The following is an 18336-nucleotide window of genomic DNA, read 5'->3' on the forward strand; positions in this document are numbered from 1 at the left end:
CTGGAGATCTATGCTTTTTAATATCAAGCTCTTCACCACTCTGACTTTCATCCCATTAATGGCTAAATCACACTGATTGTAAAAACAGCCCAAATGAGGCAATTAGTAAGGCTTGTGACAAGCCAGGGAGAAAGGAAAAGCAGAGGGTTTTCAGTGCAAGCCAGATGGATACCTTCAATCTATTTCTTCTTGTCTGCTGGTGGTTAAGGATGCTCAATGAAACTGAACGGGTCCTAGAGAAGCCCCTTTGAATGGCCTGGGGAAAACAAATAAATGAACAAATAACTGAAAGAATGAATTCATGGCCTGCTGCAAATTTAATGAAGCTTAACAGCTGCATCATGTTCACAAGGACTACTTGCTACGACCACTAAGTGTTTACAAGAGGAAAAAACAAACCCAACAACAACAAACCACCGACACAAAACTTCCTTCATTCCACTTGCCCTAAGAGCAAACTGTAGGCATGGCACAGCTGATTTCATTTACATCTTTCTGTGCCACTTGATGGGTTTCTTGGTGTTTGTTTGTTGGGGTTTTTTCTTCCTTGACCTCATTTATTCCCTCCCTCTCTCTCTGCCAGATCAGAAGCTGACAGCTCTTGCAGCATTGTTCATTCACAACTTGCTCTAAGTCTCTCAGCAGTCTGACCACAAACACACAGAATCAGTCAGGGTTGGAAGGGACCACACAGATCAACCAGTTCCACCCTTCAATGATCTGAGATATCTTCACCAACCTTAATGGCTCTATGATTCTCTGAATATTCCTCATCAGGCTTCAGATATTGTTTAAAATAACTTTCAGGGAGAGAAAAGTCCACATAGAGTTCAAACTGTTGTCCTCCAGGATCACAGAATCATAGCATCAGTCAGGGTTGGAAGGGACCGCAAGGACCATCCAGTTCCATCCTTTAATGATCTAAGGTATCTTCACCAACCTCAATGGCTCTATGATTCTCTGAATATTCCTCATCAGGCTTCAGACATTGCTTAAAAAAATCTTTCAGGGAGATAAAAGTCCACATAGAGCTCAAACTGTGGTCCTCCATCCCAGTGCAGCCTGAAGCATTAGGTCTAGAATGGTTGATGGGAGGGAGGAGTAGATGCAGCAGATGCAGAGCTCTCTCTCTCTCTCTCTCTGATAATTGTGCCTTTCATGCAGTGCTTTGGGTCATAATTTTACTTAAACATAGCAAAAGACCCTTAATTGTGTCCTAGAAATAATTGGTGTCTGTGCAAACAGTCCAATTAGAGCTGAACATATTCCTTTGCAATTTCATGGCCAAAGACTGTTGCTTGCCTTGTCAGTCCTCCACAGCCCAGCATTTTCTACTGGTTCTGAGACAGAAGTCAGGGCAGACCTTCAAACTTTCATTCCTGGACATGAGAATGCAGCATGAATACAGCTTACAGGTCTCTCTAATCCTCCTTTGCTTATACACTCCTGATTAAGAGATCCTTCCTGTGGCCTTCCAGGATCTGAAGGAGGTGACAAAAAAGCTGGGGAGGGACTTTTTAGGCTCTGAGGCTGGAAGTGAGGAGGAAGTTGTTGAGCATGAGAGTGGTGAGAGCCTGGCAGGGGTTGTCCAGGGAGGTGGTTGAGCATCCATCCCTTGAGGTGTTTAAGGCCAGGCTGGATGAGGCTGTGTGCAGCCTGCTCTAGTGTGAGGTGTCCCTGTCCATGGCAGGGGGGTTGGAATTGGCTGATCCTTGTGGTCCCTTCCAACCCTGACTCTATGATCCTGGAGGACAACAGTTTGAACTCTATGTGGACTTTTCTCTCCCTGAAAGATTTTTCTAAACAATATCTGAAGCCTGACAAGGAATATTCAGGGAATCATAGAGCCATTAAGGTTGGTGAAGATATCTAAGATCAACCCAACACCACTGTGCCCACTAAATCGTGTCCTGAAGTGCCCTGTCTATAATAGAATCACAGAATGGCTTGGGTTGGAAGGGACCTTACAGCTCATCCAGTTCCAACCCCCCTGCCACAGGCAGGGACATCTCCCACTGCATCAGGTTGCTCAAGGCCTCATCCAACCTGGCCTTCAACACTTTCACTGAATCACAGAACTAATCAGGTTGGAAAAGACCTTCAAGATCATTGAGTCCAATCCATCACCTAACACCTAATGAACTAGCCCATGGCACTAAGTGCCTCATGCAGCCTCCTCTTCAACACCCCCAGGGACAGTGACTCCACCACCTCTCTGGGCAGCCCATTCCAATGCCAATCTCTCTTGCTGTGAAGAACTTCTTCCTAACATCCAGCCTGAACCTGTCTTGGTGCATCTCAAGGCTGTCCCCCCTTGTTCTGTTGCTGCTTGCCTGGCAGAAGAGACCAACCCCACCTGGCTACAGCCTCCCTTCAGGTAGTTGTAATTGGAGCCTCCACAACTTCCCTGGGCAACCTGCACCCTCACTGTCAACAACTTCTTCCTCATCTCCAGTCTCAATCTCCCCTCTCCCAGCTCAAAGTCATTGTCCCTCATCCTGTCACTCCCAGCCCTTGTCAGTAGTCCCTCCCCAGCTCTCCTGAAGCCCCTTCAGACACTGTAAGGCCACTACAAGGTCTCCCTGGACCCTTCTCTTCTCCAGGCTGAACAGCCCCAACTCTTCCACCCTGTCCCCAGAGGGAGGTTCTCCAGCCTCTGAGCATCTTCATGACCCCCTCTGGACCTGCTCCAACAGTTCCATGTCCTTTCTATACTACAACAATCTATGCAGGCCCAGAGACCAAACACACCAGCAGGAGCTGTCTGGCCTTACCCACACCTCAGACTCCCCTGGTGAAAGCTGAGGAGCAGGTCCATGCTGCAACCTTTTCACTGTGACTGATTTTCTACCTCCCAAAGTCCACTCCCCACCAACAGAAGATCCACAGCAGGCAAATGATCCTGCAGGTATCCCTCAAGACATTCTTTCAAGACTGCTCCAAGGTAAAAATGGGATTCATTTGGAAGTCTGCCTGGATCCTTAAGCTTACAAACAAATAATACATTAAAAGGGATGGAAAACTCAAGTGAACTGAATGCATGAAACCAACTTTAACACCTTTATGGAGGGTTATAATGAGGTCTTCAAAGGTAAGAAGCAGTAGAAGAGACTGAAAGTCCACTCCTGTGGCATCCAACAGTTGGTGCTGAGCACTTTTGGAGCACACACATCTGTGGCCAGCCCCTGCACCGTTCAGCTTCAGAAGGCTGATGGCTACAAAGGCATCAAAGTGCCCTCAGCCCATCTGAAGAACATTATGCACAAACAGACAGGGAGGAGTAAGCAATTCCCTCTGTCTGCTGCTGTGCTCGTTAGCAGGCACCAGCTCGCTGCATTATGAGGAAATGAAGCCACAGATGACTTGAAGGGAGCCTGCACCAGGCATGACCACAGCCACACTCACCCCCAAATTTCTGAAATGAGCAATGGCAGACAGATGGGCAGGCATGAGAGACAGAGGTCTCTCTGCTGGTGCCCACCTGTGGAGCTGGAGAACCAAAGCCTTTTCAGTCCTTTGTGGGCAGCATAATATTCATAAGCTCTGGAGATATAAAAATGGATCTTCCTTATCTATTTGAGACCATCTCAAGTGGTATAAATCAACAGAATCACAGACTGACAGAACTGCTTTGGCTGGAAAAGACCTTTAAGATCACTGAGTCCAACCAGCCAATGACTCTACCAAGGCTGGTGCTAAACCATGTCCCCCATCACCACATCTCTGCCTCTGAAGCACCTCCAAGGAAGGGGATTCAACCACCTCCCTGGGCAGCCTGTGTCAGTGTTTGACACCATTTCAGGGAAGATCTTCTTTCTGATATTCAACTTAAACTTCTCCTGGTGCAACTTGAGGCCACTTCACAGAATCACCAAGGCTGGAAAAGACCTCTGATGTCATCAAGGCCAGCCTGTAAGCTAACACCATGCATCAGCTAAACCATGCCACCAAGTGCCATGTCCAACCTTTTCTTAAAGACCTCCAGGGAATCCTCCTCTCATCCTATCTCATGTTACTAGGAAGAAGAGACCAAGCCCCACCTTGCTATGACCTCCAAAAGAGGCAGTCAAGTGAGGGGGGCATAACAGAAACACAGAATCCCAGCGTGCTGGATGGACTGGAAGGCAGCTCTGGAGGTGATCCAGTCCAACCCCCTTGCTAAAACAGGGTCACTCACCACAGCTTGCCCAGGACCAGGTCACTGAGACAGAGTGGCTGGAGAGCAGCCAGGCAGAAAAGGAGCCTGCAGCCAGCTGGGGTTGGGCTCTGCTGCCAGGCAGCCAGCACCAGAAGAAGGGGACACAGCCTCAAGCTGTGCCAGGGGAGGTTCAGGCTGGATGTTAGGAGGAAGTTCCTGGCAGAGAGAGTGATTGGCACTGGAATGGGCTGCCCAGGGAGGTGGTGGAGTGGCTGTGGCTGGAGGTGTTGAAGCCAAGCCTGGCTGGGGCACTTAGTCATAGAATCAGTCAGGTTGGAAGAGAACTCCAAGCTCACTGTCATGGAGAGCAGCAGAAGCCCTTAGCAGGCCTCCCTGTTGTGAAGGTTGTAGTGTCTCACATCACTGCCAAGAGCATTGCAAAACCCAAACAGTCCTTCAGTGCCATGAGAAAGGCTCTCCCTAGTCGAGATAAAAGGCAAACATTGGCCACTGCTTGGGCTAGGGGGAAGGGCAGTTCTCATGCCCGCTCCACACCTGCTGTGGGCCCTGTCGTGGAAGGGATCAGAGCCCTTTTGCCTTATTGCAGAATTTTCATTCGTACACAAAATTGTGGCTCAGAGGCCTTCCATCGAAAAAGTCAAACCAATATTTCCTATCTGCTTGCACTGACACAGCTGCTGTACCAGCAGGCGTACAGGCCTTGAGAGAATCTCTCTCTCAGGGAAGCAAAGACATAAACATGGCTATGTTTTGGAAAAAGGGTTCGAATTCTCAGACACGGTGACCACTCGACAAACATCTGCTGGGGGCTGACCCCTGGCTGGTTCCATAAGTTGTTTTTGGTAAGAATTAGCCAATTGTATAGGTTGATTACAACTTTGTACCAATCTGTAAAGTTAACGTGAGTCTGACTGAGTTGGTTGAACACACCTCTTCTGAAATACTATAAAAAATGTACCCACTTGTACCTCTTGTTCCTTACCTCTTGCTCCGTACCTTAACTGGCCCCTCGCTCTCTACCCTGTGCCTCTTTTGCTCGATACCCTGATCGCTGATCACACACGCACACACCCGCGGCATTCGCATCGCAAACAACCAGCTCAAGACTGCACCGTTCCGGACAAGGGCCCGATCCTTACGAGCCCTGGGAGTCAGCATTCAGCTCGACCGGACCCGCGGAGCCTCGGACGACATGCCTTAAAATCCATAAAGACTTTGAAACTTCTCTGAACTGCATTTGGGACAGTGAGTAATTGATAAACTTCTATTTGAAACTGAATAACTTCTCAAGACTTCAATGGACTCTCTCATATCATAGACTCTCTTCATTTTAGTCATTCTGTATATTAAATCTCAACTACGAACCAAGAATCTACACGGGATAATTACAAATAAGTTTGGGGAAGGGGATTTCTAGTGTATAATATTAAATTACTTATACCTTTTTACAAAACATCGGCCTCGCATATCATTACTTCAAACCTCCCCCCCCCCCCCAAACAAACTTTCCCGTCCGAGACAGGCCCAGCTTGGGGTGGTCTTGGAAGTTGTTCTGGTAAAGGTTCTGCAATGGTATGGATTGGTTATAGCTCTGTGCCAAGCTGTGAGAATAACGTAGAATAGCCTGGGCTGGAGGGTCACACCTCTTTGAACAGTATAAAATGGTGTGCCTGCCTGGATCGGGAGCTGCTGCTGCCTGCTCCTGCCTGCTGCTGCCTACCTGCATGCTGCTGCCTGCTCCTGCCTGCCTGGCTCCTGCCGCGGTGACCTCTCGCTCCTGACCGGCCCTGCCCGATGAGAGTCCCACAGGGGCCTGAGGCTGCTTGGGCCCGATCCTGGTGAACAAAGGGACACTGCCCAAACCTCGAACCTGCTGATCTGAACTGCTGAACAGTGAGGAAACCAGAGAAAGAACTCCTCACCTAAAGATTGAGTGACTGCAAAGACTCAAAAGAACTCTAAGGAAATCACAGACTCTCCTTTAGCTGCTGTTTTCTGAGATGTTACTCTACAACTTCAAACCCAAAGGACTCAGGTGGGGAGTTTAGCTCGGGAGGGGATCTCTGTGTTTGAGCAATGAATCACTTGAAATCCACAAGTGAGCCTTCGTGTATTTCCCCACAACCTCCCAAACTACCTTCCCTGACACTCACCCAGCCCAACCTAGCACCCAGCCATATCTAATCAACCAGACCATGGCACTAAGTGCCCCAGCCAGGCTTGGCTGCAACACCTCCAGGCACGGCCACTCCACCACCTCCCTGGGCAGCCCATTCCAATGCCAATCACTCTCTCTGCCAACAACTTCCTAACAACATACAGCCTAGACTTCCATGTGGAGAGCAGCCAGGCAGAGAGGGATCTGGGGGTGCTGACTGATACCTGCCTGAACATGAGCCAGCAGTGTGCCCAGGTGGCCAAGAGAGCCAGTGACATCCTGGCCTGCATCAGGAATGGTGTGGCCAGCAGGAGCAGGGAGGTCATTCTGCCCCTGTACTCACAGTATCACAGTATCACCAAGGTTGGAAGAGACCTCACAGATCATCAAGTCCAACCCTTTACCACAGTGCCCAAGGCTAGACCATGGCACCAAGTGCCATGTCCAACCTTGCCTTGAACTGCCCCAGGGACAACGACTCTGCTGTGTTCAGTTCTGGGCCCCCCAGTTTAGGAGGGACATTGAGATGCTTGAGCGTGTCCAGAGAAGGGCAACGAGGCTGGGGAGAGGCCTTGAGCACAGCCCTACGAGGAGAGGCTGAGGGAGCTGGGATTGGTTAGCCTGGAGAAGAGGAGGCTCAGGGCAGACCTCATTGCTGTCTGCAACTACCTGAGGGGAGGTTGTGGCCAGGAGGAGGTTGCTCTCTTCTCTCAGGTGGCCAGCACCAGAACAAGAGGACACAGCCTCAGGCTGTGCCAGGGGAGATTTAGGCTGGAGGTGAGGAGAAAGTTCTTCCCTGAGAGAGTCATTGGACACTGGAATGGGCTGCCCGGGGAGGTGGTGGAGTCGCCGTCCCTGGAGCTGTTCAAGGCAGGACTGGACGTGGCACTTGGTGCCATGGTCTGGCCTTGAGCTCTGTGCTAAAGGGTTGGACTTGATGATCTGTGAGGTCTCTTCCAACCCTGATGATACTGTGTGTGATATGTGCCATGGGCTGGTTGCTTGGCCAGGACTGGGTGCTAGGTTGGGCTGGCTGAGCTTGGAGCTCTCTTCCAGCCTGTTTGATTCTCTGCTTCTAAGGCCCCAGAATAAGAAGGGTACAAAGTGCAGGTTCAAGAAGCAGTCACATTGGATGTCACTGCAGAGCTACTCGACAAGGGAGCAGAATTCACAGCATTTAATCAACAGCTTCCATTTGAGATGCAAAGCTCTGCTCTGGCACCCACACAAAGGAACTGGCTGGGGATGGGGAATGTGCAATTGTAAGGGGGGGGGAAATACAATTTGGATCACTCTGCTGGACAAAATCAAGGCTATCAACCCATCCAAGCATGAGGGAAAAATAACCTACTGACATTATCTTTGTGTGCTCTTTCTGCTAAAAATGGTAACAGATTCCAGCTACGAGAAGAAGTTCTCCTGCTTGTGCTGCCTCCAGCCCTCCCCCGACAGCCACAATGAGATGAGCTAATGGCAAGAGGAAAATGTTAAAGGTGCATGGCAATGAAACAGGCAAATAAAGTCATTGGAACTCGTCCTTGACAAAGATCCAACACTGTGACTGGAATTCCTGAGGAGAACAGAGAAGCACAGCCTTGGCCAAGCGTTCATGTGCTGCTTCTGTCCCTTAAATAAGGGACTGAAAAGGACTGCAGCATCCTGCTCTGCAACCAGAGGCCAATGGGTAACAAATGGTATGAGAGGCTGCTGCTGGCAGGCTTTAAGACAGTCACAGAATGGGCTGGGCTGGAAGGGACCTCAAAAGCTCACTCATAGAATCACAGAATCAACCAGGTTGGAAGAGAGCTCCAAGCTCAGCCAGCCCAACCTAGCACCCAGCCCTGCCCAATCAACCAGACCATGGCACTGAGTGCCCCAGCCAGGCTTGGCTTCAACACTTCCAGCCACAGCCACTCCACCACCTCCCTGGGCAGCCCATTCCAGTGCCAATCACTCTCTCTGCCAGGAACTTCCTAACAACATCCAGCCTAGAGCTCCCCTGGCACAACTTGAGACTGTGTCCCCTTGTTCTGGTGCTGATTGCCTGGCAGCAGAGCCCAACCCCACCTGGCTACACTGTCCCTGCAGGGAGCTGCAGACAGCAATGAGCTCTGCCCTGAGCCTCCTTCAGTTCAACCCCCTGCAGTCAGCAGGGACATCCTCCACTAGAGGAGGTTGCCCAGGGCCCTGATGAGTCTCACCTTGAATATCTTCAGGGATGGGGCTTCAGTTCACTCCCTGGGCAACCTGCTCCAGTGTTCCACCACCCTCACTGCAAAGACTTTGTTCCTAACATCCAATAAAGATTTGCTTTGTTCTAGTTTGAAGCCATTGCCCTCATCCTGTCCACAAAGGCCTTTACAAACAGCCCCTCTGAAGCCGCCTTGTAGCCTACTTCAAGTACTGCAGGCCACTATTAGGTCCTCTCTCAATCACAGAATCATAGAATGAATCAGGTTGGAAGAGAGCTCCAAGCTCATCCAGCCCAACCTATCCCCCAGCCCTGGCCAGTCAGCCAGACCATGGCACTAAGTGCCTCATCCAGGCTTTTCTTTTCTCAACTCTCTCTTCTCCAGACTGAACAGCACATCCAGGTTGCTTGGGAAACTTCACAGAATCAGTCAGGGTTGGAAGGGACCACAAGGATCAGCCAGTTCCAACCCCCCTGCCATGCCCAGGGACACCTCACACTAAGAGCAGGCTGCCCACAGCCTCAGCCAGCCTGGCCTTAAACACCTCCAGGGATGAGGCTTCCACCATCTCCTTGGGCAGCCCCTTCCAGGCTCTCACCACCCTCCTGCTGAACAACTTCTTCCTAACCTCCAGTCTGACTCTCCCCATTTCCAGCTTTGCTCCATTCCCCCCAGTCCTATCACTGCCTGACAGCCTCAAAAGTCCCTCCCCAGCTTTCTTGTAGCCCCCTTAAGATGCCAAAAGGCCACAACAAGGTCACCACAGAGCCTTCTCTCCTAACTCCATCTGAGGCTTAGAGCTGTGACATTAGCGCTGGGAGCCCCTCCTTGAACTTCCAGCACTCAGAGCTTTTACTGCAGTGTCTTGAAAGGAGTTTGTGATTCCAGAGCTCTCTTAGTCAATTTAGATCCCTGCATTAAACACAAATAAACTGATCCTGTACAGCCTCTGCTTGTTTATGCTGTTTGTCACTTAATCCCTGGGTACTGAGCAAGTCTGCAGTGTTTCTGTGCTAGAAGAATTGAACATTTAGTCTCAAGTAGGGGAAAAAAATGGGGGGTGGGGGGGGAAGAAAAGAAAAGCTGGCAAATGAATATTTATGTAGTGGCTGCAAACACTGCCTGCCTTTTACATAGCTCTGAACACTGTCTGAGGGATTCTGCTCCATCCTTACAGATTCAGTCCTCCTTTTTAATGCAAAGGTCAAACCCTACATGCAAGCTGGCAAGATGGCAGGGCTGGGAGGCCAGAGAGCTTCTCAATTAGGCCAAACCAGCAGAACAAACCCAAAGCACCACCTCAGTGGGTCACAAACTCAGGGAGGCTCATGGGCTCTGACAACAACATGTTAATACACAGCCCTATGGGCACCTGTCACAATCTCATCTCTTCTGAGCTGTCTACTCATGCATATTATGAATATTTATTCATCCTGCTCTGGTTGTTTGCCAGAGATTTATTTTAAGCTCCTTGGTTCTGGTGCAACAGATATTCTCCTCCTCCCACCCTTGCCTATGCTGCCTTTGACACTGTTGGAATCTCTCCCTGAGAAAGAAAGAAAATTAAAGAGGACAAAACAGAACACAAGAAGAGACCTGGCAGTGTTAATGGGAGAACAAGGGAAGGTTGGGATAAATGGGGTTTGACCTTCACAAGTCTTTCACTCAATGGCATAAGATGAGTTGGAAAAGAATAACAGGGTGCAAGCATGTCCTAAGGTCAGAAAGCTCATCAGCTGATGAATTAGTCCTTTGAGACTCCACCAGAGGGAGTTAAACCCAGGTACTGAGTCCTGTTCCATCCAAACTTGCCTGTGTGGGGCTCCTAGGTGATGGGAGGGTGACCATGAGCCAGCAATTTGCTCTGGGGGCCAGGAAGGGCAATTCCATTCCGGGGAGTATCAGAAGGGATGTGGCTAGAAGGTCGAGAGAGGTTCTCCTGCCCCTCTGCTCTGCTGGGGCCACATCTGCAGTACTGTGTCCAGTTCTGGGCCCCCAGTTCAAGAGGGACACAGAACTGCTGGAGAGAGTCCAGCACAGAGCCCCAAAGCTGCTGAAGGGAATGGAACAGCTCTGTTAGGAGCAGAGCCTGAGGCAGCTGGGGCTGTGCTGCTGGGAGAGGAGGAGGCTGAGAGGTGACCTCAGCAGTGGTTCTCAATGTGTGCAGGTGAGTGCCAGGAGGCTGCAGCCAGGCTCTGTAGGGTGGTGCCCAGGGACAGCACAAGGGGCAATGGTGGAAGCTGAGGCAGAGGAATTTCCATGGAAACTTGAGGAGGAATTTTTTCCCTGTGAGGGTGGCAGAGCCCTGGCACAGGCTGCCCAGGGGGGCTGTGGAGTCTCCTTCTCTGAAGATACTCAAAGCCTGCCTGGGTGTGTTCCTGTGTGATCTGCTCTGGGAGATCCTGCTCTGGACTGGGTGAGCTTTGGAGGTGCCTTCCAGCCCCTGACATGCTGTGATTCTGTTTTACCTAGGGCAGGGAAACTCAAGCATTTCAGTACAAAACACTCTATCTGACACAGCTCATTGGAGTTCAGAAGGCTTTCTGCCCCCCTACACTTCTGTTTTTATGGGCCAGACATGGAAATTGCATTCCTCCTTTTGCTCTTCAAATCCCCATCTCGGGCTTCAGAGCCGACTCTCTGCTTCATGCACACACGTGGCTCCCATTCATGCTAATGGATTGGAGGTAAAACAGAGCACTGAGGGAGAAAGCAAGCACTTGCTAATCCCTTAGAACCTCCCTGCAGAGACAAAGTGAACCATCTGAAGCCAAAGATCAGGGTTTAGATGGAACATTTTATGTTGCACTTTTTGGCCATTGCCCCTTGTCCTGTCACTGGACACCACTGAAAATACCCTGGTACCATACTCCTGCCACCTACCCTCACAGTGTTGATCAGCATTGATGAGATCCCCCCCCAGGCTGCTCTTTTCCAGACTAAAAAGCCCCAATTCTCTCAGCCTTTCCTCAGCAGAGAGATGTTTCACTCCACTAACCACCTGTGCAGCCCTGAACTGCTGGCCCAGATTCAACCCCTGCAATCTCCAGAAAACCAGGATGAAACATGAGGAAAAAACTCCTTAGCTGTGAGGGTGCTGGAGCCCTGAAGCAGCTTTCCCAGGGAGCTTGTGGAGAACCTCTGTGGAGGTAAAAGGCTTCACAGAGAGCATCTGAGGCACTTAGTGCCATGGTCTAGCTGACTGGCTAGGGCTGGGTGCTAGGTTGGACTGGATGAGCTTGGAGGTCTCTTCCAACCTGCTTGATTCCAAGATTCTTTCCCACTGTCTATCAGCCAGCACTGAGCCTTGGCAAGAAGGTACATAGGGACAACACTGCCCTGCCCCTCTGGAGCTGCACCACTGACCTCTTGGCATTAGGGAAGCAGAAAGATCAAGTGTTAAGAGGTGCAAGCTCAGAAACATCCTACTTCACATGGGCTGAGAAGAACCTGTTGCTGTCCCACTGCCACCAGCAGCTGAGCAGCTTTGTCAGCCCTTGATGATGACTGACATGATTTGCTGAGATGTTCCTTGGCTATATCCCACCCCTAGATTAAAACTTGCATTTAAAAGTATTCCCTGCATCCCCTAAAGAGAATTGATGAGGAGAGCCTCTGACCAAAGACCATCCATCAATGCCAATACTTGGGAGAATGCAAACTGACAGCATGAGAGCTTTCTGATTGATTTATTGCTTTATGATCAATCTTTCCTGATTTGTTAGCCAGTGCAGGTCTTCCCCCCAGATATGAAGGAAATGGAGAGTGACTCTGAGTGTAATAATCTATATATTCACTGCCTGCAACAATTCATCACACGTTGGGCTACTCATAAGCAGGCTGGAAATGAAGACATTTGTCAGTGTCTCTCATTGTTGATCAAATTATTACATTCAATGTTTTTGATAGAAGTTAGAGCTTTGGCAAAAAGTCTTTGACAAAGAAGTGACAGAAGCACAGAATGTTAGGGCTTGGATGGGATTTGCACCAGCATGGCTGGGGGGAAAGGTGCAGGATCACTGAATTAACCAGATTGGAAAAGACCTTTGAGATCATGGAGTCCAACCTATCACCTAACCCTTCTCAGTAACTAACCCAAGCGCCTCATCCAACCTCCTTTTAAACACCTCCAGGGATGGGGACTCCACCACCTCCCCAGACAGAGGATTTCAATGCCAAGCACTCTCCCTGGAAGAACTTCTTCCTAACATCCAGCCTAACCCTGCTCTGGCACAGCTTGAGGCTGTGTCCTCTTGTTCTGTCCCTGATTGCCTGGGGGAAGAGCCCAACCCCACCTGGCTGCAGCCTCCCTTCAGCAATGAGCTCTGCCCTGAGCCTCCTCTTCTGCAGGCTGCACACCCCCAGCCTGGAGAATGCCTGGGGCTGCTCTTAGACTCTGAGGTGAAGCATCTCTCACCTGCAGTGCCTATTTCACTCACCTTTCACCACCAAGCTGCCCGTGCTGCTTGCTGTCCCAAAGTGGTTGGTGGCCACGCAGGTGTAGCTTCCCGCGTCCGATTTGGTGACGTTGACAATCCGCAGGCTCCCGTCCTCCAGAACACTGACTCTAGGGTAAAAACAGCAGACAACACAAGCAGTTTTGGTGGGGTTTGGGTTTTCCCTAAGTCAAGGTAAAAGCCTTTGGAGCCTGCATTGATGGCCTGGACACCAGGCAGTCCGTTGCCTCGCAGCAGAGGGAGCTGAGCTGACGGAAGCCTCTCAGGATGCAGCTCATAAATACTGCATGCATCACTGACATGAGTTTCCCTCCTGTCTTTACTCGAGGGCAACCTGAATTTCCACACCAGCAGCCTGTGTGTGTTTTACAGGTGCCTGTGCTTTGATAGTCAGTGCTCACCATGACAACCCTGACAACGTGTGCTACACAGGCCACATCTGAACAAACACCTCCACGCTCACCGCTCCGCAGCGGCAAAGCTCCTCCTCGACAGATGTGGCCAAGCAGCTGTTCTGCTCCTGCCCTTTTTTTGCCTCCCAGAGGGCTGATGGCTTTTCAGCAAGGCTGCTGTGCTTCCCCTCTGCTCTCTCCACCCCTCTGCCTGCAGGACATCCCAACTCCTGAGGCTTATCTCCACTTGCACTTGCAAGTGAAAGCCAAACAATCCTGCTTCGTTTCCCTTCCCTTCGCAGAGCCACAGAGATGTGGTGTTGAGGGTTTAATGGTGACTTTTGCATCTTGAAGGTCTTGAAGAGTTGGAGCTCTTCAGCCTGGAGAAGAGTAGGCTTTGAGGAGACATTGGAGTAGACTTCCAGTATCTGAAAGGGGCTAGAGGAGGGCTGGGGAGGGACTATTGACAAGGTCTTGCAATGACAGGACGAGGAGGAATGGGTTTGAACTGGCAGAGGGGAGATCTGAAACATAAAACAAAGAGTATCTGCTCATGCCAGCCATGGAGATGCCCAAGCTCTGGCCAGCTGGTCTCCAATGAGACTCAGGAGACACCTAAGGAGCTAGTGTGGGTGCTTTTTGTCAGGCCATGTTCTCCTGATGGGTCTACACAGGCTGCTAGGTCCATAAGCACAGACCTGCTTCAAAAACACAGAATCAAGAATGGTAGGGACTGGGAGGGAGCTCTGGAGATCATCCAGTCCAACCCACTGCTGAAGCAGCATCACCAAGGGCACAGGAATGTGTCCAGATGGGGGGTCTAGAATCAAGAATGGTAGAGACTGGAAGGGAGCTCTGGAGATCATCCAGTCCAACCCACTGCTGAAGCAGGCTCACCAAGGGCAGATCACACAGGAACGTGTCCAGATGAGGGGTTTGGAATCTCTTCAGAGAAACAAACTCCACAGCTTCTCTGGGCAGCCTGCTCCAAGGCTTCACCACCCCTACAGCAAAGTTTCTCCTCCTGCTCATATGGAACCTCCTGGGTTCCAGTTTGCAAAGACCCTCAGACATGGCAGTTTGAGTGTGGTACTGAGCAAGGGAGAAGAGGACAATGCAAGATGCTCCAACAGCAGCCACCAAATCTGAGTCACAGAACCACAGCGTGGTGGGAAGAGACCTCTGAAGATCATCCAGTCCAACCCCTCTGATAAATCCACAGCAGGTTGCCCAGGATCACAGTGTCCAGATGGGTTTGGAATCTCTCCAGACAGAGACTCCACAACCTCTCTGAGCAGCCTGCTCCAGGGCTCTGTCATCCTCAGAGGGACACATCCATCCTGGTTACCCTCTCCCTGACTTACTCTTGCAGCAGAGCAACTGGCAAGGACTAGGGACAGAGGTTATATTTCACACATCAGGAGCAGAGATATTAATAGAAGCTTCTCAACTGGCTTACAGGTCTCCAAATGGTTGCAGTCAGTAACATTCACCACTGTAATTTATTTTTGCAGGAGTCCAGTGCCATATATTTACTTCTGCAGCAGTTGCTCCAGCTCAGTAATTGGAAGAGAGTGCTATAAAGCTGCTTGTCTCTTATCTTCACTACTGTGTTGGCACAAATCAATGCACCCATTGCATTAAATGTGCACTGGAGCACAGCACTTGCCACACTGGCCTCCAGTAGAGGAGCCTGGGCAGCAGCAGCAACAGCAGCAGGAGCTCCCAAGGAATTATTTAGTGCTGTTATCAATTTCAGGTCTTGGGAAACAACAGTGCCTTTCTGGAAGCTGAAGGTGCCCTTGGCATGCATTAAAACTCAAATCAATACAAACCACACAACAAGCTCAGCACTATGCTCCAGCCCAAGAAGGACCACCCAGCTCCAGCACTGCCCTGCACTCCCTCCCTCTGCACTAGTTCAGAACCAAGTGCTGGGTGCTGAGTGTGCACCTCCTTAGACCACCACCAACTCTAACAATGAGCTACTGACTTGCTGGGCAATGTTCTGGGTTCCCTGACACTGCCAACCACAACAGTGCCAGCAAATCTACAGCTTGTCTTGACCAGGTTAGTGCAAGAGCTCTACTGAGAGCTTGACCAGGCTGAGAACTTGACAGTTTCATGAAACATCTCTGCTGAGAACCTGGACAGGTTAATGCAACATCTCTGCTGAGAACTTGACCAGGCTGAGAACTTGACAGCTTCATGAAGCATTTCTGCTGAGAACCTGGACAGGTTAATGCAACATCTCTGCTGAGAACTTGACCAGGCTGAGAACTTGACAGGTTCATGAAACATCTCTGCTGAGAACTTGACCAGGCTGAGAACTTGACAGCTTCATGAAGCATTTCTGCTGAGAACCTGGACAGGTTAATGCAACATCTCTGCTGAGAACTTGACCAGGCTGAGAACTTGACAGCTTCATGAAGCATCTCTGCTGAGAACCTGGACAGGTTAATGCAACATCTCTGCTGAGAACTTGACCAGGCTGAGAACTTGACAGGTTCATGAAACATCTCTGCTGAGAACTTGACCAGGCTGAGAACCTGACAGGTTGATGCTACATCTCTAGTGAGAACCTAGCTCCTGGCTCCTGCCAACATCAGAGAAAACCCAAAGAGGATAACCATGTCCATCTGGAAAAGAAAGTGGTATCAGAGAGTTTAGCATCCTTATGTAAAGACAGGTCACCTGTTTTACACTCAATGTTTACAGCAGAGAGGATCTGTTGGTTTATGTTGTCAGCTGGAGGTTTCAGGCCCACAGAGAGCAGAGACACCTTGGAAATCAGGAGATAAAAGGATTGTTTGCTTCCTAAGCCAACGCTTTGGGTTCTACCCCAGGCAGAGCTGACCTTGTCAGTGCTCTGATCAGAACTCTCCTGGGGACAAAGGAGTTTCCAGAATGCTGAAGGCACTCCTCCCTTGCCCACTTGTTTTGCCACTGCAGCAGCAGATGTAAAGCTGAACACTTTGCATTCCCCTGCAGAAGCCCTTGCCAAAGCCCATGGGCTCACAGTTCCCCACTGCAGCTCCTTGCCAAGGACCATGTGTGCCCTTGGGAGGGCCTCAAAGCATTTGACTGTTTGGTTGATGTGGACCTTGGAAGGAGAAAGAAACATCTTAATGGATGGCAAATACCTAATTGTGTGCTACAGCTGCAGAGGGCTCTGCTGTTCATCAGACACCCAAGCAACCCAGAAGGGGCTCACCTTAGCATCGTGGCCCTCTGGAGCCCTCAGCACAAGAAGGACATTAACCTGTTGGAGCAGGTCCAGAAGAAGCCACAACGGTGATGTGAGGCCAGGCTGAGGGAGCTGGAGTTGTACAGCCTGGGGAAGAAAGGGCTCCAGGGAGACCACCTTGTGGCCTTTCAGGACTTAAAGGGGATGATCAGGAAGCTGGGAAGGGACTTTTGAGCAGGGCCTGTGGTGATAAGACAAGTGCTGATTGCTTGAACCCGGAGAGGGAGATTTGGACCAGAGAGAAGGAAGACTTCTTTCACACATGTTGCTTAGAGAGGTGGGACCTGCCCCACCCCTGCAACCACTGCAGGTAAGGCTGCTGGGAGCTCTGAGCAACCTGTTCTGCTTGCAGATGTCTCTGCTGAGTGCAGAGGTGTTGGACTGGATGAGCTTTAAAGATTCCTTCCAACCCAAACCAGTCTGGAATGCCACGATCAGCACGACCCTCTGTCTGGATCAGTACAGCAATAGCAGCTTGCCCAGCATCTCCACAGCAGCTGAGATGGATGGGAGAGGTGAGGCAGACCTGGATCAGCATGAGGAAAACCAGCAGTGACCAGTCTGCTCTATTAGTGCTTCTTTTCCAGCTCATGATCCATCTGCCAGACCTATTCAACTGCCCATCAGCAGGCTGTGCTACCTCCAGCCCCACACCCAGTCAAACACATCTGATTCATGGAGCTCACCACAGCACTCCCCACTGCTGGGCAGGATTCCCAGGAGCAGATAAATCTTTCCCAGGCACTAACATATGGGTTTGGAGATAGAATATGTCCCATGGAGATCAGACAGGGCTTTATCACCAACTTTTTGCAAATGAGATCAAAGCCTTACTTAGACTATAAATGACTACAGCAAACTGCAGAGCTCCCAGAGCACAGCATAAACCTGAGCAGCAGTAATTGCCTCCAGCCCTGCTCTGAGGAAATGTGACCTTTGGCTGGCTGAGTGCATCACTTGCATCTACCAACACATACCTAGAATCACAGAGTCAACCAGGTTGGAAGAGAGAGCCCCAAGCTCCTCCAGCCCAACCTAGCACCCAGCCCCATCCAGTCATCTAGACCATGGCACTAAGTGCCCCAGCCAGGCTTGGCTTCAACACCTCCAGCCATGGCCACTCCACCACCTCCCTGGGCAGCCCATTCCAATGCCAATCACTCTCTCTGACAACAACTTCCTAACAACATCCAGCCTCAGCCTCCCCTGGCACAGCTTCAGGCTGTGTCCCCTTGTTCTGGTGCTGGCTGCCTGGCAGCAGAGCCCAACCCCACCTGGCTACAGCCTCCCTGCAGGCAGCTGCAGACAGCAATGAGCTCTGCCCTGAGCCTCCTCTGCTGCAGGCTGCACACCCCCAGCTCCCTCAGCCTCTCCTCATAGAGTTTGTGTTCCAGGCCTCCACATAAGGAGACTCCACAACCTCTCTGGGCAGGCTCAGGCAGCCCAACCTAGCACCCAGCCCTAGTCAGTCAACTAAACCATGGCACTAAGTGTCTCATCCAGGCTTTGCTTCAACACCTCCAGGCACAGCCACTCCACCACCTCCCTGGGCAGCCCATTCCAATGCCAATCACTCTCTCTGCCAACAACTTCCTAACAACATCCAGCCCAGAGCCTGAGCCTCCTCCTGTCCAGGCTGAACACCTTTCTTTGGAGCCAAATGCCTGCAATTAGGAAGTGACTAATTAACTTCCTTTTGTTCTTTCCTTCCCCCTCCCAATGCTTTTCTGA

At 50.6% G+C, this 18336-nt stretch overlaps 1 protein-coding gene across 3 annotated transcripts in view; it reads right to left on the reverse strand.

The window, feature by feature from the left end:
* LOC135182285 (contactin-4) overlaps nt 1-18336 on the reverse strand; it is a 434616-nt gene that overhangs the window by 38840 nt on the left and 377440 nt on the right. For all 3 annotated transcript variants that reach the window (XM_064156172.1, XM_064156171.1, XM_064156173.1), the window contains one exon: nt 12949-13076. In XM_064156172.1, coding sequence (XP_064012242.1) covers nt 12949-13076 — 128 coding nt within the window. The remainder of the gene's footprint in view (nt 1-12948; nt 13077-18336) is intronic.

This window comes from Pogoniulus pusillus, chromosome 16 (genome assembly GCF_015220805.1).
Source record: "Pogoniulus pusillus isolate bPogPus1 chromosome 16, bPogPus1.pri, whole genome shotgun sequence".
Classification (NCBI taxonomy): Eukaryota; Metazoa; Chordata; class Aves; order Piciformes; family Lybiidae; genus Pogoniulus; species Pogoniulus pusillus.